The 24083-nt window shown below is 40.7% G+C and overlaps 1 protein-coding gene across 5 annotated transcripts in view; it reads right to left on the reverse strand.

The window, feature by feature from the left end:
* Positions 1 to 24083, reverse strand: part of erbb4b (erb-b2 receptor tyrosine kinase 4b) — a 272516-nt gene that overhangs the window by 66160 nt on the left and 182273 nt on the right. For all 5 annotated transcript variants that reach the window (XM_031858651.1, XM_031858650.1, XM_031858649.1 and 2 more), the window contains 8 exons: positions 23006 to 23071; positions 16637 to 16755; positions 13799 to 13940; positions 9986 to 10099; positions 9398 to 9524; positions 8544 to 8617; positions 3115 to 3205; positions 1417 to 1616 (listed from right to left, as the gene is read on the reverse strand). In XM_031858651.1, coding sequence (XP_031714511.1) covers positions 1417 to 1616; positions 3115 to 3205; positions 8544 to 8617; positions 9398 to 9524; positions 9986 to 10099; positions 13799 to 13940; positions 16637 to 16755; positions 23006 to 23071 — 933 coding nt within the window. The remainder of the gene's footprint in view (positions 1 to 1416; positions 1617 to 3114; positions 3206 to 8543; positions 8618 to 9397; positions 9525 to 9985; positions 10100 to 13798; positions 13941 to 16636; positions 16756 to 23005; positions 23072 to 24083) is intronic.

Below are 24083 nucleotides of genomic sequence, written 5' to 3' on the forward strand. Positions count from 1 at the left end.
GTGTGTGTGTGTGTGTGTGTGTGTGTGTGTGTGTGTGTGTGTGTGTGCGCCCAACACTAAGCAACTGCCCAGGGGAAAGGAGCACATGAACAGTGAAAAGGGGCCAACTCAATAATGCAAACACTGGCTCATTAATGAACATTATGCATAAATGAATAATGTCTTCACACTTGTGGCAGTGATATAATAAAAAGCTATTTCATTTTTAGAGACACAATTTTTGTCTCATCACTTCAGATAGTTGCGTAATTTAATTTCCTCAGATCTGAATGGTTCTGTTGGTTAATTAATCCAATTATTAGATTATTGTTTTTAGTTGTCTTTACAAATGAGTGAGATAATAGCTATATTCATACGACAGACAGAATAATAGATATGACAAGCGTATTCCTGCTATTACATGTGCAGTGTCAATGTTACCTTGTGCGGGAGCACAGTTAAGTTATGAAAAAAGCTGATTTCCTCACCCAGAAAACTGTATATCAAACTGCCTGAGCAGAAATGACAGATTTTACTTCCTCCCAAAATAATCGAGTTGTAGCGTTGATCTCATAGTGTTGTCTAAAAATGAATTTGTGTCAGGTCAGCAATCACAAATCCTGTCAAACCATTAGTGTGTGAGGCTGATGCCTTTGTTCCAGAGTAAATCTCAAACATATATCACAGCATATATCTCCGTAATCTATCAATCTGTAACCTATTTATAAATGTTAATACATTTAGAAACAAAAAAACTAAATAAACTGATGGTGCTTTGAGCTGCACAAATGATATTGAAGGCAAGAGAAGAACATAACAATCCATCACTGTTTATAAAAGTGAGCAATGGCTGTTTACACTTGATCAACTTTTTTACGTGTTATGACACTGGCTGTAAGATTCCAAGAGACAAACATGGGATAGAGGCAAATGCTATTTGTGATCAGCACACATTTCAGCAAGAAAACAAACTGGGCTGGTAAACAAGATTAAGAGTAGCAGGGGCTCCCGTCTTTTTTTTCATGTAGAGCTAAACAAAATATGTGTTTTCTTAAACAAATTGTGATTGTCAATGGTACTGTATTTGTTATCTATCCATCTATATATCTATCTATATACTGTATATCTATATTAGTTACAGTTTTGGGCAAATGTGTCAGAACACACAATTTGTTTGCATTATAAAATGCATGCTTCACTCTTGGTTGATATGTCATATGATGTTTTTTTGTAACAACAGTTGCTTTGCATGCTTCCATCATGCCTTTATATAGATTTTGGAGAAACAGTGATTTACATTACTTTTTCTTTTCAACAGTGCAGAATCAAACTCGTCAACAGTGCAGTTAAATGGTTGTGTCTTTGGCCCTTGTTCCACGGTGAACCAAGGGTTTTGATAGGTTTATGAAGTTTGTGATGGTTTGGGTATCAACTTACAGCACTTCTTTGGGCTCTGGTTGTTGCGCATGAGAACCTTCTGGTTTGGAGCACGGAACAGTCTTGTCCAGTTCACAGTGCTGTAGTAGCAAAGCTGGCTGTTCTCTGCAATGTGGACATTCCCAGCACTGATCTCTCTCAGGGACTGGAGCTGCAGTGATGAGATGCCCTGCTGCTTCAACACCAGCAGGGAGATCCCACTGAGAGGGAAGAATGGGTGGAGGTGAGAGGAGGAGAGGGCAGAAGTAAGAAGAAAGAGAAAACTAATGTTTTAGTTCTGAAAGTGGGGAAACGAGTAGCAACATTCCAGTGTGGACTTAATTTGAAGAAACACTAACATTAAACAACACCAATGGAGTAAGATAAAGGAAACCGATTATCTCCTCCGTGGTCTTGCTTGTGCACAATTACAATCACTCATCATAATATCATCATTTCACAATAATAAGGTGTGTAGATTATTAAACATTTTCCAGTTAGAACCTTTAATATTCTAGTCTTGTCGCCCTTCAATAAATACTCTTCATCTGCTTAATTCTTATTTTATATATTTTCTTTGTGGCCACATTTTGCTATATGCTGCCTCAATCACATAACTTAAACATATTGAACACTCTTTTTCTTCCTTCTTTTCTTCAAAGCCCCCACCCGTCCCCCATACGCCCGACTTGCACAGTTTAAAAATGACAGGAGGCCAGTGGGGTGTCAGAGCCAGAAAGACAGACATTATGCGGGATCAAGCATGGGATAAAGGTGGATGGCAGGCCGTAATTTGTACTGCACCCTGCTGTTTCCATCTGCAGGTGGATGACACACAAGAGCATCCACATGCCTACACTCACACACACACACACACACACACACACACACTACATCCCACTATGCTATCAGCCGCACTGACGCTCACTTTTTTCCATCCAAATGTCATAGCAAACTTTCAAGAACCTTTGGAAAAATCACTCAAATTCATCTGAGTTAAAACAACTAAATTGGCTTCTTAAATCTCAAAACAAAACCATCACAAAAATATGTTTTGGCCCCCAAACCAATTCTGTGGTACCAAGCCATATTTCTTAGTGACTTACCGACTATAGAAGAATAACCCACCAAACCACATTCATTATTTAAATACATAACCTAAGCCACTTGTATTATTGTCCTTGTTACATCAACAATGTCTGTCCGTTAAAGGTGTCCTGTGGAGTTTTTGACTGCTAGTAGTGCTGCGGAGCAGTTTTTATATGAAGACGCATAAGTGCATACAGTACAGTGCATAATGCGATTTGATGCGATAAACAGTTTTAGCTAATGCGGCAATGTGTCAACAAAGGCAGATTATGTTTTGGTGCATACTACTCAATGTAAAAAGGGTTTGTTTACAAGGAAACTCCACAGGGAACCTTCAATCATGTACCATTTTGATTACATTGTCACTGATTTAGTGGGATTGTTTAATACATTTGATGAATCCAATCATTATTAAATTGACTCTTTTTTTAATTACCAAAAGAGCTCGACTTTCAGAGAAAACTGACATTTCTTTGCCACAAAATAACACTACAAGCATTTGTTTTTTACCAGCTTGTCTATCCGTTCAAAGCACCGGGCTCTATTTGAGGCAGTGTTGACACAGCTATGATATGAATTACACTCGGACTCAAAAAAATTCCAAAATGTATAATATTCTCAGACGTGTACCTGTACAGCGCTCTTCCCCCTATCGTTGCCAGGTTGGAGAAAACACTCAGGTCTGTCATGTTGTCAGGCCAAGACTGGATGTTCAGAAAGCCTAAATGGGAACACAGACACACACACACACACTCTGGTTATACTGTAATGAGTCACCAGTACTGACAGACTAATTTCAGCTGTCTATCATATCCTCTATTTCACACTGTGATGTGAATAAAATGAGTAGGGAGAGTTGTCATCCCTCTGGATTTAGCAACATTCCAGGACCACAGTAAGTACACCACCCGAGTCTCATTTCATAGCAGCCGAGCACCTCTAAGCCAAAAAACAACGTTATGGGCAGAAATTCCACAGAGGAGTTTGGTGCCAGCTATGACCAGTGTAAAGTCTGATCAATATTTTTGCATTTTCTTAACCTGCCCCTCTACTGTTGAATCATTTAAAAGATTAAATGAATACCTGAGAAGATGGCTGTGGCTAGGATTTTCAATAATGTATTTAGATATATGAAATATTTAGTTGGGAAAGGGTGTGTGTGTGTGGGGGGGGGGGGGGGGTAGCCAACAAACAAATCAGTTTGATGAGACTATGAGACCAGGGCAAAAATGTGGGGAGCAGAGTGAAGAGCGGTGATAAGAAGGTGAAAGTAAAGGAAGTTCTGGTAACACATCAAAAGAAAACACAGGGGCAACCAGCCAGAGAGAGAGAGAGCAGTGGATGGTGAGAAAAGCCTCATGGGCAGTGTGGTGCATTCTCTAATCAATGAACAGTTTTTGACTCCCATTATAATAAACTGTGTTTTCCTCACTCGGGATACAAAGTTTATCCGGAAAGGGAGGGATGGTGGAGCAAGGTAAGCAGAGTTGCAGAGAAGAAGACCCCTCATGGCTTGTTGACAAGACAGCAATAACCTTCAACAACACCTTTATCAGTTCGTCAACATCGTTTTGTTTGTCGTATCAATCCCAGCTGAGCAGTGGCAGGGTCTCTGAGCAAAATGCATATCAAAAGTGTGTGATGAAGAAATGAGAAAAAAAAAAAAAGTTGGGTAATTATGAGGAATAACACACCGGGGCTCAGAGACAGCAGCTGAATTTGGATCGCATCCTCACATGTTAGCTATTCTTCTTATCCTTAGTAAAGTATTATGTGGTATTTATACAGAATCCTGGTTTATACAGAAACCAGTTTTGGTAATCGTCCATGTTGTTTATTACATTCCTGTCCCTGACCTCATGGTGTGCACTGCCCAGAGGCAGCAACGCTATAGAATTGTTAGTGTACTTGTCAGCACTAATTGTCTTAATGACAAAACCTGCAGTACTGAGGCACCTCACAGCTTCATCACAGGGCTCTTTTGGGGTATGTGGGTGCTTCCTTACAAAGGTAACAAGCTATACTGCCTGTGCTATTGCAATACTTGGCTAACAGCACACATATGCTGTGCATGTACAAGGACGGTACAGATTCTGTGTGGACACCAAACTTCTAATTGTATATATTCACAGTTATGAATTACAATTTCACAAAAAAACGTACAATAAAAACAAATATTATATATTATATAATCTGTCTCATACTGTATTCCTGTTTTTACTCTGTGAAGATGACAGCTGGTGTATATTCTTTGTCGTGTAGGGCTTTGGACAGGTTGTGAGGCTAAGATGGAAGGTGTGTCGATGATGAGGCATCTCGGATCCTTGTTTGTGCTCTTTGGTAAAGCTATTGTTTTGGAGTTCAAGACAAAGTCTGATGATATTCTATATTTTTCACATTCGATTCCAACAGGTTTGCCCATGGAGTCTGATGCATCTTATGCATCTGTGTAACAGACCTCCGCTGTTATCCAAAAAACACATCAGTGGGCAACGCTGTTGCCCTGGGTGAGGGAACACAGGCACTGTAGTTCATTTTTAGTCAATCCCATGTACACTGTCCTCATGCAGTGAATACTCACTGCTGCACCAAATGCTGAATAATCCTCATCTGTAAATAATCCCCATGTGCACTCTTTACTACTTTTTGAGTAACCTTCGATAAAAGCTACAGTGCTCAGCTGTTTTGGGAAATTACTGAGCCTTTTTTAATAAACAAACTATTTGTGTGTGACCTGTTTCACAGGATTTACAGTGGATCTTCTGGAGGAATGCATGGGCTTAGTGTGAAGCAGACAGGGTTGGGAAGTCAGAAAGTATGGAAAGATCAACCAGGATTGCTAGTTTTGGTTTCGTCATGGGATTAGTTTACAACAAGAAAGCACAGAAAAACAGCCAAGTTAATGCTTACAAGTTAATGTAATGCTTACATTTGACACACTTTACATTTCACTGGGAGAAAGGATATGCTGAAGTATTCCAGAGAGTCATACATGTAATTGTATGGAAATTCACGTAGACGTAATGGGAAAATTGTATTTAGCCTCATCCTTATGTTTTATTGCCTTTGCCTTCCCTGTCAATGGATGTTTTTGTGCAGAAAAAGCAAAGTCAAAAGATCACTTAGCAGGGGTTCATGTGTCGCTGAGAGCCACATCAGTGGCACAACAATGCACACGACGAATTACAGCATGGAGCATTTAGATAAGAAGGCCATGAGCTCACAAGCAAAGGTTAAGAGTGCTTGAATTGTGGCGATTACATCCGAGCCACAGCACTGAGAAACCCACTTACCCACGCTAATCTGCGTGAGTTGATTACCCACTCTTTGGGTGAAACCTGAAACTGGTGCTGTGTCTTTGAAGATGCTGCAAAGGCAAAGCAAGACTCATTTAAAAAAAGAAAGGAAGGAAGGAAAATAATTGAGAAGAGAGAGACGTGTGTGCTGTTGAGTAGCAGGAGAGCTGTCCTCCTTCCCAGCTCATTTGAAAGACAGAGCAATGCCAGTTGTGACCTTGGGGTCACCGAGGCAGGTTGGCTGCCTCTGTCAGAAGTCATGTTCTCTTGACAGCTCGGAGAGATGACAAGCTGAGCTGACAAACATCTCGGACTACATTGGGTTTGGCCAATGGGTTATCCCCATCATAGGCTCTCAAACTGCCACCGCTAAACAGAATGAGTAAAAAACCCAAACAAATGTTTTTTTTGCAAATTAAAGTAGTTCATACATTATTGCAACTACTTTCGTTCTTCAGAGTTCTATTCAGATTTGTATCAGTTTAAAATGCACTCAGGACCGGATTTGTGTGGCTACTTTCACACATTCTGAGCTTTCAAACTGAAACCAACGTGTGATCTATTAGACAGCAGCTAACTACTAAGTTCATGACTGAGATTGCTGAATATTCATATTTAAGTTTAAATCCATTTTAATATGTTCTGCCTTGCACCTATTGCACAGTCAACCATGGACCACGGGCAATCAAGTTGTATTCAATGGTTTCTTACCCCACACAGTAATAGATGGATTTGTTGGTTTGTTTTGTCCTCTTGTTTTGTGATTGTTATATTTCAGTAGATTTTTTTCCCCTTCTGTTCCTGTCTATTCTCTTTCCTTTTGTTTTTCCTCTTTTGAGTCCTTCAACTTGTGCTTGTTGTGAAAAGGATCGATCTGTTGTTAACCAATTTATCACAACTTGCTGGAAACTCAAACCAAGTGGATGTGATTCAGAAGCTGACCTTTAAATAGGCCAACAGATGAGCTCAGATCATTGACGTCGGTGGTCAGTTGTTTTTTTCCACTAAAGGAAGATACTACACATCAATAATAGCTGGGCATTTTTGAGAAAGAAGTTTGTAGTTGGCTCACTCCTGCCTGAACTACTTTAATTGGTCCTGAACAACAACAAACCAGATTGTTACTTTAACAACTGTAGTAAATTGAAACACTTTCAGTGAAATGCTGTTAAAAACACGTTGAGATTACACACAGACAATTTCAAAAACTCCCTTTCAAACTACATTCTGCTTCTGCACAACGATCCTGCTCACATATGAACAAATTATCTTCAATATTATAGGAATTATGTTCCGTCAGTGACAGCTGACAATAACTCTGTGCGTGGCGTTATTTATAGTTATATAAAAATATAACTTACACTCACAAAAATAAGTAAATGCAGAGATATAGAGCAATGTGTGACTTGATGCTGTGTAATATTTGCATTTGAGGCCAAAAAACGGAGGCCAACAAATTAAAACCTAGTGTTTCCCCTCATCTCAGGGTTAACTAACTCTGACTTTTCACTAAACTGGCTTTCTGGAACAGGGCCCAGTATTACTCAGCTGGTGGCCACTATCATTACATTTATCCTGGCACTTAATATTATGCAATTATTACTCCATATATTACATTCAAAGAATAGTTGCCATCAGTTGCTAAGAAAGTAACATATAGTAGAAATATTTGTACTATCAAAATACAATCAATGTAATCCTGCTGCATCAGACATAAAAAAAGTGTATTTTTAAAGGTGTTCGATATTCAGAGCATTAATATAGCACCATACAACTATTTGCTGCAACATTATGTGGAATAATATCTACTTGAGCAGAGAATGAAGACGCTTCCTCTGTGTGTGTGTGTGTGTGTTTTCATCTGAGCTTCTCCCTGCTGTGTTGACATACAGTAGGTCGGCTGCACGTCCTTTTAGTGCATGTTCGTGCATGTGAGAGTGCCTCACTGACTAGCTCACGGTCGCTGCTCTGTACTGTACTCACACGGCGTTGTCAGGGAAGCATAGCACCCCCCCCCCCTTCGGGTTCCCTCCCAGGTAAACAGTGTTAGCTTTTTATTACTTTTACCATTGTTAGCGCTGTTAGCACAGTTAGCTTCCAAACGCCAGCTCAGCTGTCGCCATCTTGAGAGCCGTTGAGAGACAATTGAAAGGCTCCCAATCTCATATTTAGCACCTTTTAGGAGAAAGAGGGATACTGTTTCATAAAGCTCATGCTTTGTGTGACCCCCGTTAATAAGTCAAAAATGTCACCAACAATATTTCATTTCATCAGGGAGTGTCACATCGGAGATACAAGGTTTCTTTCAGATGGCATTGTTAAATGTCTGGGCTGGAGAAATGACAGTATACATGCAGCTAAGCAGTAGTGATGTCATAGGGGAGCTAGAGGATTAACGATGCGCACCACGTGTTCTGGATCTGTTCTTCATGGTGCGTGAAGGGAGAGCTGGGACTGTGGGACTCAAGGCTAGGGACTCCCCGAGGGAGAAGGAGTAGAGAGACAGAGGAGATTGAAAGACTCATCTGATATTCATCTTATGCTGCAATGTCTGTCCTTGGTGTGGATAGTCTCAGGGGGAGGAGGGGAGGTAGACTTGAGCAAATACACAAACAGATACACACAAGCATTACATACTGTATATGCACTATATGTGGCACAAAAGCGAAAACAGCAGGGATAAAGGGAAGAGCACATTTTTTGTTTGCTTATTAATTTGTATGTATGTGCAGAGATGTATGCTGTGAAAGTGATATTCCTCACCTGTGATCTCCCGAACGGTGCGGAATACATTGAGTTTTTCTGGGTCCAAAGCTTCAATGTTGTGATAGACATCCCTTTGAATGATAATTGGAGATCAGAATAACACAAACAAAAACAGAAAGATCCTAGCATCTGAAATGTAAACTATATCGATAAACCATGTGCTTTTTAATCACAGCAATGACAGATGACCTGCGCTCACCCAGGTATAAAACAGTACAATTAAGAATATCTGATCGAATCAGTAAGACATGTTAGCTGTGGAGTATGTCTTCTATAGTACCTATACACATGCCACATTTCTTTAAGCTCCATAGAGTAATATATGAGCATATACATCTTCTTACCCTCAAGGCACTTTCAGCATACTCATTTCCCACTTGCCATCACTGACACTGGTAACATTATTTATACATTCAGACAATTAACACCTCGCCTACATTTAAAAAAAAAAACTGGACTTTAACAGGACACTCTTATCTCGATGTGAAAAAACCCCCACATCTAACCATGAATATTTGCAATATATTTGGTCCCAAAGGTATTCGTGCTGAATGCATTTGCTGAGGTGTTGATTGAGCTGAGAATAAAAAGAATATTGCTAAAAGCATAAGTATATTTTCAGCTCAAAAAATGGATTTTATATCTTATCCCAATATTGACTTTAAATAATTCAAATTCAGTTGTAGTTGAATCATATTGATTAACATATTCCAACATTGTCAATCTAAGACTTCCTTAATTTAAACCTTTACTCTTAAGAAAGGACATGAACTATCAACACATGATAACAGTTCTACTATTCCGCTCCCTTCTGTTAACATTCTGATAAGCTAAATGCTCTAAGCTCTCACCCCTTGATCCCAGTGATAAGGAACACCAGGTTGCCATTGATTTTGGTGCAGTTGACAAACTTGTCGATGTTGTTGGAGTCCACTGTCTGAGCTGTCTGTAGGCTGGCTGTACCGATGCCATCACACGCTGGAACACACAGTGAGAAACAAAGTGAGAAAGAAAAATGCATTCGTTTGATTCAATGTCTTTCTTATGCCAACATGATAAAACAATTGAGATATAAAGGTAAGCAATGGCAGCATTTATTTTGCTTGTACATCATTTTTCAATGCACAATATTGTTTTTGTATTAATACAACAGTAATTTGTATGAATCTGTCCATGGATGACACAGCTGGAAGTCACATATCAGTGACGTTCTTTATATTTAACAAAAATAAAACTTAATTTAAATTGCCCAAAACTCAGAAGGAATGTGGTAATGATGTATTGATGTTCAGATGCTACACACACGCACTTCGCATGCCTGATATTACCAGTGATAGATAACCAATAATTCTATACTTCAACAACTTCATGAATGGCTAAATAAATGTGAACTTAATGAATTACTGAAGAATAAATATGAACATCTGTTTGTGGTTTACCTTTCGGGCAGATGTCAGTACAAGGAATGCACAACTTAATGCGGTTCTCCTCCACCTCCATCTTGTTGCTGGGGCACGCTCTCACACAGGAGCTATGGTCCACCACAAAGTTATCTGAAAAAACAATTCATCGTGAATGTCAAATACAGATGGCTGCTGTTAGTCACACAGGAACATCCAGTAGAATAAGTGGCACTTACTGTAGTGTAAGAAATCACAGAACAAAGTGTTGGAAGTCACTTCCATTCACTTACTCTCTCCAGAATTACAGGATAAAACATTCATGTTTGCATTGTTTTAGCTTGCAACTTACATATTTTATGAAATTGATGCTTAATAATAAAAAAAATAAAAGAATCAATCTTAGATATTTACTAATCAGTGAATAACCATAAAGTAATGCAATGTGTACATGCTTGTGCGACTCACAATTTGTGTGTCTCTATTATCTTGAATGTTTAATTTGATTGTTTCATTTCTAAAAGTCTCTAATCAGTTGGATGACCTACCCTGTAGGAAAACAGGAGCTCATATAAATAACAGTCTGTTGGCTTTGGCAAGTCACTAATCACTAGTCAGCAAAAACTCACAATGAAATGAAAATGAAAACATCATGGGGGTTGTGTTAAAATAACGTACCAGCGTAAAAAATGTAACATCACTAGCGTGCATATATAATAACAGGCCTTGTGGACTGTCTTTCATAATGTTGAGTAACAAAGCGTAACGTTAGGTAAAACAAGAGTACATACAAAGCGTAAAGTTAACATTTACTTCTGGTTTCATACAGGACATGAACAGCGGTCTTCTGGTTGAAAGTTCTGTGCTTCTTTGACCGATCTACCGCCCCCTTCTTCTAAAGACCCCTTTTGGAATTTTTGCTTCACCTACTCGCTGTCTTAGCCACTTAGCTTTCATACCCACTTAGCTTTCATACCATGTAACTTTCAATAACGGTTGCTCGACATACTACGACGGTTGCTCTGCCTGTTACTTGTTGTACTATGTCCCTTGTTCTGATGAATACAAAAACGTTCATATTCATTGTATCCGTGGTTTTGGAGAAATGCACACTGCCATCATTGTTTCCTTGCAACAGGGCCGCACATATGAACCACGACAAAACAATAAATAAGAAACAGAATATCCAAAAATATTTTGTGCTACCCTTTGGACAAGCCTGAAATATGCACACAACCATGACTTACACTGTTTTTAGTGCAGCCGTAAGGGACTTACTTTCTTTGCACTTAACATTTAAATGGTTAAAAGTCCCACTACCCTCCCACCGGTTAGCCTTTTCACTGATGTTGGGAACATTGTAGGGTGTCCACAATTAGCTGTGGGCATGGTGAGCAGTTGATGGTTAGCTGGGTAGTGGTCACAGAACAAGGGATTAATACCAAGACTTACAACGTCGCAAAGAAGTAAGATCAGATATGATGATCAAACCAGTGGTCTTGTTATTCTTGAAAGAGCCATAGCCCAATGCAATAAGCAATTGTTAGATATTAGGCTGATGGACCACACAGGTGTCACCCCCAAACTACAGAATAGCTTTGCTACAGGGAGCAAGTATTCAGCACCGGGGTCCTTGTATCTATAATGGAGGCAGCCTTGCATTGCCTCTTCAGTGACAATGGCCAAGCCTTGTGCCATAGTTTAAAAAGGCTTGAGCGTGCAGGTGAATCATGGCGAATATCTAGACAGGCAACACATGGGGGAGTTTGGATGAACTTAAATAGCCCTTTGTAGAAATGAAGACCAGCAACAATGTCCTGATTCCAGAGGTCTAAAACTCAAATTGATCCTCACAAAGATAGGCATACAAGAGAACACTCTATTTCACACACGCACACACACACACACAGTCATCTTCAAAAAACTTCAAACAAGCTGTATCTACATTTACATTAGTTGTTTTGTATATATGACATACCAGCAAAAATGATAACGTTATAAGAGGCATACAAAGTAAATGTAATTCAAGCGTCTCATGTTTTTAATGGCTGTTCTTGTTCATGGCAAATCTGATCTGCCAGTAATCAAATGCAAATACAGCATTTAAAGAGCATAACTGTACTGGCTTCTGTCAATGCACTCTGTATGCATGTGTGTATAGTCCATAAAATTCAGTCTATGAAAATGCACATGATGTGTTTGTGTGTGTCTTTGTGTATGCACAGTTATGATCTTTGCTAAGAGATAAGTATTATACTGGCATTATGCAAATATAATGGCTTATTTTGACAGATATGCAGTGATACGTGTGCATTTACAGCATTTTAGTTGTTTTCTATGCCATGCTCGTGTTTCAACTAACCAAGTTTCCTTAATCCTCAGAGACAGCATTAATGGGTGGGATTCAGTGTCTTTTCTGAATTGATTTAACTCTACCTCAATGTCACATGTATTTGCCAAAGGAAAAATATTTTGCTCTCTCATAGAAAGCAATCTATATTAATGCTTAACTAATAATCATATTTTTTCATTTTAAAAAAAGTAATACGGGTAATTTTATTGGGTTTTAGGATCACAAATTCAAAGTGGCAAAGATAATCATATCTTGGAAAAAACTATTTGAGGCTATGGTTAGGATTGGGGGGTGCTGCGGGAGTATGGGGTGCCGGACCCGTTACAACGGGCGATCCGGTCTCTGTACGACTGCAGTAGGAGCTGTGTCCGCATTCTCGGCAATAAGTCAGACACGTTCCCGGTGGGTGTTGGCCTCCGCCAGGGCTGCCCTTTGTCACCGGTCCTGTTCGTGATTTTCATGGACAGGATATCTAGGCGCAGCCTGGGGGCGGAGAACGTCAGTCTCGGGGGTCTTGGGATCGCTTCTCTGCTATTTGCAGATGATGTGGTCCTGTTAGCCTCCTCGGATCGTGACCTCCAGCATTCACTGGGGCGGTTTGCAGCCGAGTGTGAAGCGGCGGGGATGAGAGTTAGCACCTCCAAATCTGAGGCCATGGTTCTCTGCCGGAAACCGGTGGATTGCTCCCTCCAGGTGGGGACGGAGTGCCTACCTCAAGCGAAGGAGTTCAAGTATCTCGGGGTCTTGTTCACGAGTGAGGGTAAGATAGAGCGGGAGATCGACAGAGGGATCGGTGCAGCTGCAGCAGTAAAGCAGGCGCATCGGACCGTCTTGGTGAAGAGGGAGCTGAGCCGGAAGGCAAAGCTCTCAATTTACCACTCGGTCTACGTTCCTGCCCTCACCTATGGTCACGAACTCTGGGTCGTGACCGAAAGGACAAGGTCGCAGCTACAAGCGGCTGAAATGAGTTTCCTCCGTAGGGTGGCCGGGCTCAGCCTTAGAGATAGGGTAAGGAGCTCGGTCATCAGGAGGGAGCTTGGAGTAGAGCCGCTACTCCTTCGCGTCGAAAGGAGTCAGAGCTGAGGTGGTTCGGGCATCTAATTAGGATGCCTCCTGGACGCCTCCCACTGGAGGTTTTCCAGGCACGTCCAACTGGGAAGAGACCCCGGGGAAGACCCAGAACACGCTGGAGAGATTACATCTCCCAGCTGGCCTGGGAATGCCTCGGGATCCCCCAGAATGAGCTGGAACATGTTGCCGGTGAGAGGGAGGTCTGGGTCGGCCTGCTTGACCTGCTGCCACCGCGACCCGACCCCGGATAAGCGGTGGAAAATGGATGGATGGATGGGTGGTTAGGATTGGCATAATTTTAAGGTTAGGGTAGCCAAGAAGGGGTTTTGACTGGTGAAATTGTGGAATTAGTATAACATCATCACAAGTATACTAGTAAAGCAGGTGTGTGTGTGTGTGTGTGTGTGTATCCAGGTGGTAAGACTTACGAGGACACTTCTTGACACAGAAGGCTCCATAGGTGTACTTCGCCCTGGGGTTGTGTTCCAGTTGGAAGGTGGTGGGGTTGTAGACAAAGGGCTGGGGGCACTGGGTCACACAGGCCCCACTGTCATTGAAGTTGGTGCAGGCCTGCAAGCACACACACACACACACACACACACACACGCTTGACTGTTGACCCCTCACTCCTCTTAAATGCCCGGTAGTACATTACATTACATTACAGTCCTTTAGCAGACGCTTTTATCCAAAGCGACTTACAATTCAGATCCTATCACATTCATACACCGTAGGCATAGCTACGGGAGCAATTGTGGGGTTAAGTGTCTTGCTCAACGACACATCGAAATGCAACTATGGAGCCGGGGATCGAACCGCCGATGCTCTGATTGAAGGACGGCCCTGCTCTCCACTTAGCCACAGTCGCCCTCATAGTAGCCACAAGTGATCATCAACTACCTCAGCTTGGAATGTTGTTTCAGCGAGGGATTATGAATTGATCCTGTCCAGATTTGCAGGCCAAGGTAAATCCATCAGTATGCCTGATTTTTTTTTTCTGTCAACACATGGGGATACCTTTGCATATAGACAGTAAGGACATGTCCAAGAATTGTCCCTATACCAATATTTGAGCAATTATCTTTAGCGTTAACAGATACACACACACACACACACACACACACACACACACACACACACACACAGAAGCAGAGAGCAGAGGAGCAGAATCGCCTGTTGACCAGCGCTGAGATCTGGTTTCTGGTGTGAACAGCTTGGCTGTAGCCAGTTATGACGTCCCCGAGGTCCGGACCTCGGTCATTATTTCCTGAAAACCCCACTGTCTCTCTGCATCTAAATGTCGTGAAACAGCTTGAAACTGACACAGATCAATAAGACAGCTATTTGTGATGGTGAGGTGACTGGGGAAGGCAGTGTGTGTGGGACGCATCGTGGTCCCTCCATTATATATTTGCATTATATTCCACTATATTTTGAATTCCCTTTACAAAAATAAAGACATTTCCACTATAAATCAGTGCATACAAATTCACCAGAATGCAGAAAATGCAGAAGTTTGACGCTAATAATTTCCCTGGAGGAGAACATCCAGACCCTCCACTTTACATGTGTCCCCCTTCCAATGTTGAAAGGTGGCCTACGGGCAATGCATAGCGTGATTGCAAAGTGAGTGTGTGGTTTAGCGAGGGAGACCGTGGCTGCGCTGAGGGCAGAGAGGTGTTGGTGACCGGAGCAGAGGGAAAGATGAGCAGTGAAGTTGTCTTGTGGCTGTAATGTACAGTGTAGGTTACAGTTAGCTCATGAATAAACACTGCAGAAAATACTCCTCAATACCGCAAAAGTCCCTATCTCTTGTTTACCAGCAGTCAGTGCAGACAGCTGCATTTGTTAAAATGAGAGCAGATCTGTTGAGTGTAACACCCAAGTGAAAGGCCCGTCTGATAGGCTTGCGTTCTAGATGGGGGGGGCAGTTGTGTTTAGTATTCATAACAGCAATGGACATTGCAGACTCACCTGGAAAAGATTTACACTCTACTGAGAGCACTTTTCTGGTAAGACTTATGATCAATGAGCCATTACATCTTTCTAAAATAAACAACAGAAATGTTATCTTCTCTTTTTCTTTTTTCGCTTCTCATGTTCTGAAAACGGTGCAAACAAAACAACTGAGGTATGTACTGAGCCATAGATTTTGTGTAATTTGATAAGTCAACAGGGGTCTTTGCTCTCTCAATTGGAGCGTAGTTCAAAAATGACTTCTTGATTTATTCATTCCTGATTCTTTCGGTGTCAGTCCGGGAAAAATACACAGTGACAGAGAAAAAGAGAGACAAGGGAGAGTGTTCAAATTTGTAGTTAATTTACTGTACAGTGTAAATTTAGTCGACAAGAAAAACCCAATTAATCGAGTGTGGTTCATAATGCTCTGGAGATAAGCTCTTATGTCTTAAGAAAATCAATGAATCAGATACAAAATTTAGACTTAGGGCTGCACGGTGGTGTCGCCTCACAGCAAGAGGGGCGTGGGTTCGATTCCCAGGTTTGACGGCCTTTCTGCGTGGAGTTTGCATGATCTCCCTGTGTCAGCGTGGTCTCTTTCTGAGTTCTCCGGCTCCCTCCCTCAGTCCAAAGAAGAGCTTAGGTTGATTGATGACTCTAAATTGCCCGTAAGTGTGAATGGTTGTCTGTCTCTATCTGTCAGCTCTGCGATAGTCTGGGGACCTGTCCAGGGTGTACCCTGCCTTCGCCCCAAAATCAGCTGGGATCGGTAAAGTCAAAGTCCAAATGACTTCCTGAGTATTCCCTTCTTGCATGTAATAAAAGATGAAGTGTGAAGAATCGAGAAGCCCAAAAAAAGAGAGCAAGAACTTGAGGAGTTCTACAAGTGATGAGCGCTGAATTACAACCACGTAAACGAGCTTAACATGTAGAGGGTTGAAAATAAAACTGATAAAGCGCCCACCTGAAAGCCAAAATGGAGAGGAGCCTGGTGAAGTCTGTATTCTCATGTCAGGGACAATTGGGAATGAAATGTCATTTAATGATATTTGCCATACAAGCGGCATTTAACACAAAAAAAAAAGTCTGGAAGGAATAAAACCTTTTGATGATATCCTTGAATCAAAGTAAGTTCAAAGTTGCGAGCAACGTGTGTCAGGTTTGTGAAAAACAGGAAATGAATGGTCAGAACTTGTGGGCAGGGGGTTATATTACTATGTAAACAACTCGATTTGTAATTTGTGTGTGTGTGTGTGTGTGTGTGTGTGTGTGTGTGTGTGTGTGTGTGTGTGTGTGTGTTCACTTACAAAGCAGTCTGTGTCCTTCGGTCCATAGCAGCCACCTGCACACTCACGATGGCAGCAGTCACTAACATAGGGACCAAAGCAACGGCCGTCACACTGCTCAGCACATACCGTCTTAGTTACTGTGGATTGACAGATATAGAGAAAAGAAGAGAAAAGGCGTATCATATAACAAGTCAACCAGTTCACATGGTTAGTGCCAACTTTAAATTAATGTTATTAATGTATCTAATCAATCATATTCTTCTACGTCTAGATACTGGATACACTGCTGGATGTCTAATATTTGCATTGCAACCGTCTGTTAAAACGTATACATGTGTGCGTTCCAGTGTGCGGGCAAGTTCAACTGAAGCCAGTGTCACTGCCACCTACTAGCTATCTTTAATCAAGTGTTCGTCTCCCTGCATGCTCCTCTGAGGGTCTCCAGCTGGATATGACAAAGACATAGTGATTCCTATCTGACTCAGTGTATCGTCCTCTCACGACTCAGGCTGTCAAGCTGACAAAATATAAAGGACACCGGCTGCATGAGGTGGGGCACTGGCGCGTAGAAATCCTTCTAGCATGTAGGGGATCCTATATTTACAAGGCACTTTTCCACTGGCGGGGTGACCTAGAGGGCACTGCATCACGTTTTCTCCACTGCAGGGGCACCCCTGAGGGCACTTTATCATACCATAGGGGAAACTAAGTAGTTTTGTTGCTTAAACCTAACTATTTTACAATCTTTTCCTAAACCTAACCAAGAAGTTTTGTTGCATAAACCTAACAAAGTAAGGTAATTTATGACAGAATCTTTAAGTATATACTTCCATCATATTACATCCTGCCTGAAAATTCTAGATCCATTTTTTTTCTGAGGAAAAACAACATGCGCTGATGTTTGACTTTCTTGCTTCCTTGAGTGTATAAAATCGAATAGTAAAAAATCAGAATGTATTTTTTGCATAAACTAGCTTCCTTCAGATTTAGTAATAGAAGTAAAAGTGAATTAGTTACAGATATTATAACTCAGATTGAAATAGTTGTCACATTACTCATTTGTGGGAAAAGTAGCAATGTTAGCATACAATGCTGGAGTGTTAATGTGCATGTATGTGTGTGGATGCACATCATTTATTTTAAGTGTGCTGTGTTTGCCTTTGGGCACTGTGGTGACGAGATATTATCACAGTGATTGATACAAGGCACAGACAGCCTGCAAAACACACACACACACACACACACACACACACACACACACACACACACATACACTTCCCTCTTTGCCTTACGTACCATCAGTGGCATTCCATTAACAGTGCTTGGGCTAAAATGAAATGGCCTACTTTTCTCTAAAGACACTTTGTCAAATAAATGACCTTGCCAGGCGAGAGACGCAACACTGTTGATCAATTTGGCTTTAAACTTACACTTTAAGAGAAAAAAAAAAAAACATGCTGGCGACGACAAATACAAAAGGAATCCATCTCATAAAATATGCCTGGAAGCTTCCATTTGAGCAGGTTGTGGACAGCTGCATCAGTCACAGGAACCACTGCCTTCCAGTTCCCATTTAAATGAGCTAAAATGTGCTTTTTCACATCTGGTTTCCAAAACAGCTTCATAAATGAATTTGGCATTTTATTTTTGCAATGGAAACTACACTTCTATAACTAGACAACATTATCTTAGAAGACCGTCTCTTTTTTATGATGTAAAATTGTTAAAACCCTCTTTTCATTTTCATTTTCAATAAAACCTGATTTTAGCATGAGATAGGGAATGTCTATACAACACTGATCAAATGCATTGATTAAAGTTAAAGTGTTCTTCTGGCAGTCAGCTTGATTTCATATCTAATTATAAAGCAAGGAATCTCTTTCTGACTGCATGTCCTTGTGTTCTTCACATACGTATCTCGGGGACCAGCTGATCCGCTCTACTTCACACTTGGTGGGTGTATTGCTGGGGACCCCATGGAGTGCTTCTTTCGAATTTGTGCAATTTGGAAAAGAGACACGTTCCAATATGATTAAACTTGGAATAAGAAAAGCACATAGCGCTCTGTGCAGCAGCAGGGCGGAGCTTCGGGTCTCTGCAGTCCAGCATGTCATCCGCACTTGGCGGACCGCAGCGCAACTATGTCGTGGCAGGTGTTGTGCTCAAGATCCAAAGAAGCGCATTTTTTTTTAAGTGAAGTTGTTTTTAGATTTAAAAATGATTCATATTTGATACTGAAACAATTTGGATTTAATTAGGGTGCTATTTGAAAAAAGGTAAACAAACACGAAGACCAAATATCCCTTTTCTTGCTATTCAGCTAATATAAGAGATGCAGATTCACTTGATGATATTTGTATCTCCCTGTGTAGCTTTGCTGTGTTTAGAAGATCTAGTGCTACTCAGACCTTCTCTTCAGTGCCAGGCACTGAGGTCAACACAAAGAAAGAGTTCTGCAGTTTCTCTCTGCATTCTCCAGAATTTAAGTTTTACTGATCCACTTTGTTGCAGTACATAATACCCCAAAGTAATCACTGCACCAACTGTGGCCTTTCCACCCTTCACAAAAATATATTTTTGGATCAGTGATCAGTTATCAGCTACATTATTTTCTAACTACACCACATTACAAACAAGGCTGCTGTATTGTATTTGAGGAAATTAAGTAGAATATAAATACATTAATTTAACGTATGCATCATTGCTGTAAATATTTAGTCATTATCTCTTTCGGTGCCATTCATACAGTATGTGGTGACTGTATTTTCTAAAGATTCTAAAGGTACAATCGATATTTTTTCAAATGACAATGTGAAAACAGTGCGGCAAAGGCGAGGGATAACTTGTAGTGCGTGATAAACAGAGAATTAAGACGTTCAGCGTTCAGTGTTTTAGATCTACTAGGGATGTGTCAACTAGTCACATAGGTACATCTGTTAAAAATAGGAAGCAAATGTAGCTGTCTTCTCAGGTGACTGTCCATCTTTCATTGAATTAAATGTAAGGAAATGTGTTAACATAGTACTCAAATAGTTGCTAATCAACAGGTCCCGCTGGCAATGTCAGTGACCTTTCGAAGACAAATGATCATCCTTTTAGAAACTCTAAACTGAGGTCTGAGATACAAACGTCATACCATAACCATACCATTGAAATGTCATCTTGTGTGTGGTCAAAGTGGTCTTTCATTTGACATTTTCACACTTATTCACTCCATGTATTTCAGCGCAATATAATTGAAGGTTGCGAGGTAGAAAGAGAGGCAGAATTATGAATCATGTCATCCAGGATGGAGATGGCGAGATAAAGGAGGCAGACAGACATGGCCAGGGCTTATCGATGGTCGCTCTGTGACGTGTTGTTAACAGGTCCTGGTCAAACAGTTCATTTCTTATTATCTTAATGAGATCGCGACCACAGAACAAATAAGATGAGACATGCCAGGGTTGGAAGGCATAGATGAAGTGGTCCGTGCACAGAGTGATGGAAAGAGGGGAGGAAACCGATGGCAAGGATAGCACAATCAAACTGGAGAATTAATGGAGAAACGAAAAAAAATGTGCACGAGTGCTCTTTCGTCTGCATGAATATGTACATGCTGTTCTTATGTGGAATTGTGAAGTTTCCGTGTGTATGTTCTGTTCCACTGCAAAGACGCCAAACATGGTCATGTTAAAGATCAAGCTTCCCTGCGTGTGTGTGTGTGCCTTCATAGGAATGGTGAGGTGATGTGTTAGACACAGAGTGAGCAATGATAAAAAATGGATGAATGGACATCTGTAGAAACAGATTGTTAGTATCTGCGAAAGAAGGGCGATGGCTTCACAGTCTTTCATATTGTCCGCTTATAGAATGCCCTGTTTTCAGCAGGTTATGCTGCTGGTTAGTTCACTTATCAAACACAAAAACTTGAATTATCAGTGTGCAACGGATCCTTCAGTGCTCTGTGTGCTCGATGTCAAAGCTTGATGTGTTATCTTCTCCACGGTGCTGAGTGATACTACGGGATATGCCAACAATTTATTTAGAAACAAGTACATATAGTAGTGGTAGTAGCAGCAGTAGTACATTTACTAAAGTGCATTCATGCAGTTTATATTCTTCTTCTTCCTCCTCTTCTTTCAGCTGATCCTGTTAGGGTTCACCACAGAGGACCATATTTCCATCTAGTTGGTACCCCATGCCTCGACCGATCCGGTATCAAAATTTGATTTTATGATCCGCATATTTAATTTGGCATAGGCTTTACACTGGATGCCCTTCCTGACTTAACGTTTATGTTTCTCAATAGTACATGGGACAGCATATTGACCTCCCTGAAAGGTAGTAAGTAACAATAAAAATGTTTTCTTGCATTTACGGCTGCTTCATGAATTATTTCTATTCTATTATAAAGCCATTTGATAATAGAATGCCTACAAATCTGTATATCATTTGGGGAAAAATAAAAAAATCCTCTTGAGGCTACATCCCATTTTGTTTGTAATTATTCTCCAACTGTCCACATCATTATGAAATGATGAATAATTTGCTAATAAATCGAATTATATTAGATTTTTTATGGGAATAGCATGGTAGTAATAGTAACATAGAACAACACCGCATGACAATGCTAGGGAGGACATAGAGGGCAATGTTTTCCCAGTAATAGAACTTTTGCTACATTCATTTTCTGATTCAGTCCAGAGAAACTGAGGGGAAATTACACAACGTTGAAGGTATTTTAAAAGCCTAAAAAATTTGGGGCTTCTGAGAAAACATTTGGTGCCGGAGCCCAAGAATAAGGCAATGATAAGCCACCTCTTCTGTGGTTTAGTTTAGAGGACCTGTTGGGACCTGGAGGCGCAGAAGTAAAATGATTAAATTTTATTCCTTATATTCCTTGGTTTAAGTCAGCTGGTGGCCTGTGGCTTGCAGCTCTTATACCTGCTCTTCTACATGTACAGTATGTGTTGTACACTGTACAACAGACAGAGAACGCCAAGTGGGTATAACCTGAGAAACAGACACTGACACAGAATTGAGAGTTTAAGAAAATGACTGAAGGAGAGGGAATAACATGGATGCCCACTCCCTGCTGATAGACTCAGTAGTGGATCACTCTCACACTCTCTCCCAGCTGCCATGACCTAGTGTGAAAAATGGGAGGTCCCAGCAGGAGGGTTTGTGGAAGATGTGTTGGGGGTCTAGGGATGTTGTTGGGTGTTGATTTGTGCTTGCGTGTGCTGGAAGTGGTGGCATTTCCACAGCCATTCTGGGCTTGTGAATACCTGTCCAGAGCTGGCCCATTTACGAGGCTGAAACCTGCCTGAGAACCTACAAACTAGCATTCGCTCACAATGAATTTGATAAGAAAAGTAACAAACTGGGACTAAATACGTTCATTTATGTCAGCAATACTTTAACACACTGAAACAGGCTTTAAAGAGGATTGCATTACTTAAAATGTCATTGATTATTTTTAAAGATGCAAATACATTTTCATGATGTAATGGAGAAAAGAAAAAATAAATAAATTCAAGCGTTCCTCCTTTGTAAATGTCAGCCAAGATAATATAAATGTCAATACACAATTAGAAGTTGTTCAAAAGACATCCAGAAAATGCTAAGAATTGCATCTTTTCCTTTGCCCTAAGACACACAAGACCTTCAATTAGGAAAGTAAAAGCAATATTATTTCCAACAAGTTGTTGCTAATGCAAATGAGTTGGCATGAGCGTGATCATCAGAGCAATAGTTAAAAGTGTAAGGTTATGTGTGAATATGATTGTTGTGTTGTAACAAGCTACACAGCTGTGAATGAGCCAATCATAGTGAACGCTAACAGCTGATGGCAATTGGCCAATACAAGCGCAACCTCTGTGCTCTGCCGGCACTAACGTTATGCTCCATTTTATGTAAAAATAACTCGGCAATCAGCCAGATACCTTCATTCCATTTTTTCAAGGTTCAATTGGGGTTTTAGCCAATTTATATTTGAAAACATTAATTCATAATAATTATCATATTGTAAAGGGAAGACCACCATCATACCTGGATCTTATCTTGTAGTGGCAGATGCCACAGTAAGCTTCAGATATGATTGTATAGTCAGGAAATCAGCTACTCTTCTGGTTGGGGTTTGTAATTTTAGTTTTGCTTTTAGAGTCTGAAAAACATATGGGTGTGGATAGAACAAGGCAGCAATGCATATGCAAAGGGGGGAATTACTAAACAAAGTAAAATCTAACCATCCAAAAAATTCAAATCCATGTAAATGTGTGTATAAATCATATGTGCATACAAATATAAAATACTGTGGAGACCTTTCTAAAACTACACTAGATGTGATTGAGAGCCACTAACAGGCTGAGTGGTGTCTTCAGCTAATAATAGTAATGTACTTACAGCTCTGACACTGGTCCCCTTTGGGTCCCCAGCAACGACCATTACAGGAACGATTGCACTTTTGACCTGCACAGTTCAAGGAGAAAAAAATCATTGGCATTTTACATTTGCAAACAGTTATTTATTCACAAAATATGATCAGTATCAGCCTTCAAAATCGATATCAGCTGAACTTTAAAATGGGTTAGAGGAGGTTAGCAGAGTATGTCTGCCATCATGCACTCCACTGAAGCCCAAATTGATCCAAAGCGAGGATGTAGGGATTTCTTCGGCTTCTCTTTAAGTGCACGGAATGTGTTTGTGTGTGTGTGTGTGTGTGCTTCATTATAAGTACATTTCAAGCACCTTTTGAGTGATTGATTATCATTATAATTGGACTCTGTCATAATAAACACAATCTGTAAGAAATGTAGGTGCTTGAACACATTACAGTATGCTTTGTGGTTAATTATACTGTATGATAATGGTATGTTTATTATTTATTTCTATTCCAATGACAGTTTCTACCCTTGTAATTACAAACTGATTGCTTTCACTTCATTTGATATTTAAGAGGTATTCTTATTATGATTCAACAAAGATGATGAAACTTGCCATCTTTTAGTAACAACACAGCCTCTGATTGGTACGTGCTGTTCCAGTCATAATAAACTTAAATAACCTTGGCACGGGTTGTTTTGGGAAAATAATTAAATATGTGGCTCCACTCTAAATCAGCCCAGCATGAAACCAGCACCCACTAGGTTGAGATAAAAGCAGTAAAGCAGCAGAAAGCACCAGCAGAAAGCAGCATCATACCCTCAGAACCCTTCTGTTTTTTTTGGTTTTTTTGGAGGACTTAATTGACTGTCTAGTAATTGACTGCGGGGGAAGTGAGCCTGGATAAGTGCAGAAGTGCTGTCCTCTGTCCATCAGCCTCTCCAGATGAGAGCTATTAGCATCAATACTCTGTTCCCCACCACAAGCCTCTCCATCTTCTTCCCTTCTTTTCTTCCTCGTCTGTGCCCCTCTTCACCGCACATTTCATCTCTTTCATCCTCAATCCACCCCTCGCTGATGCATCGCTCCTCTGTGGCTC

The sequence above is a fragment of the Anarrhichthys ocellatus genome, unplaced genomic scaffold, assembly GCF_004355925.1.
Source record: "Anarrhichthys ocellatus isolate YVR2014 unplaced genomic scaffold, GSC_Weel_1.0 scaffold20, whole genome shotgun sequence".
Lineage (NCBI taxonomy): Eukaryota > Metazoa > Chordata > Actinopteri > Perciformes > Anarhichadidae > Anarrhichthys > Anarrhichthys ocellatus.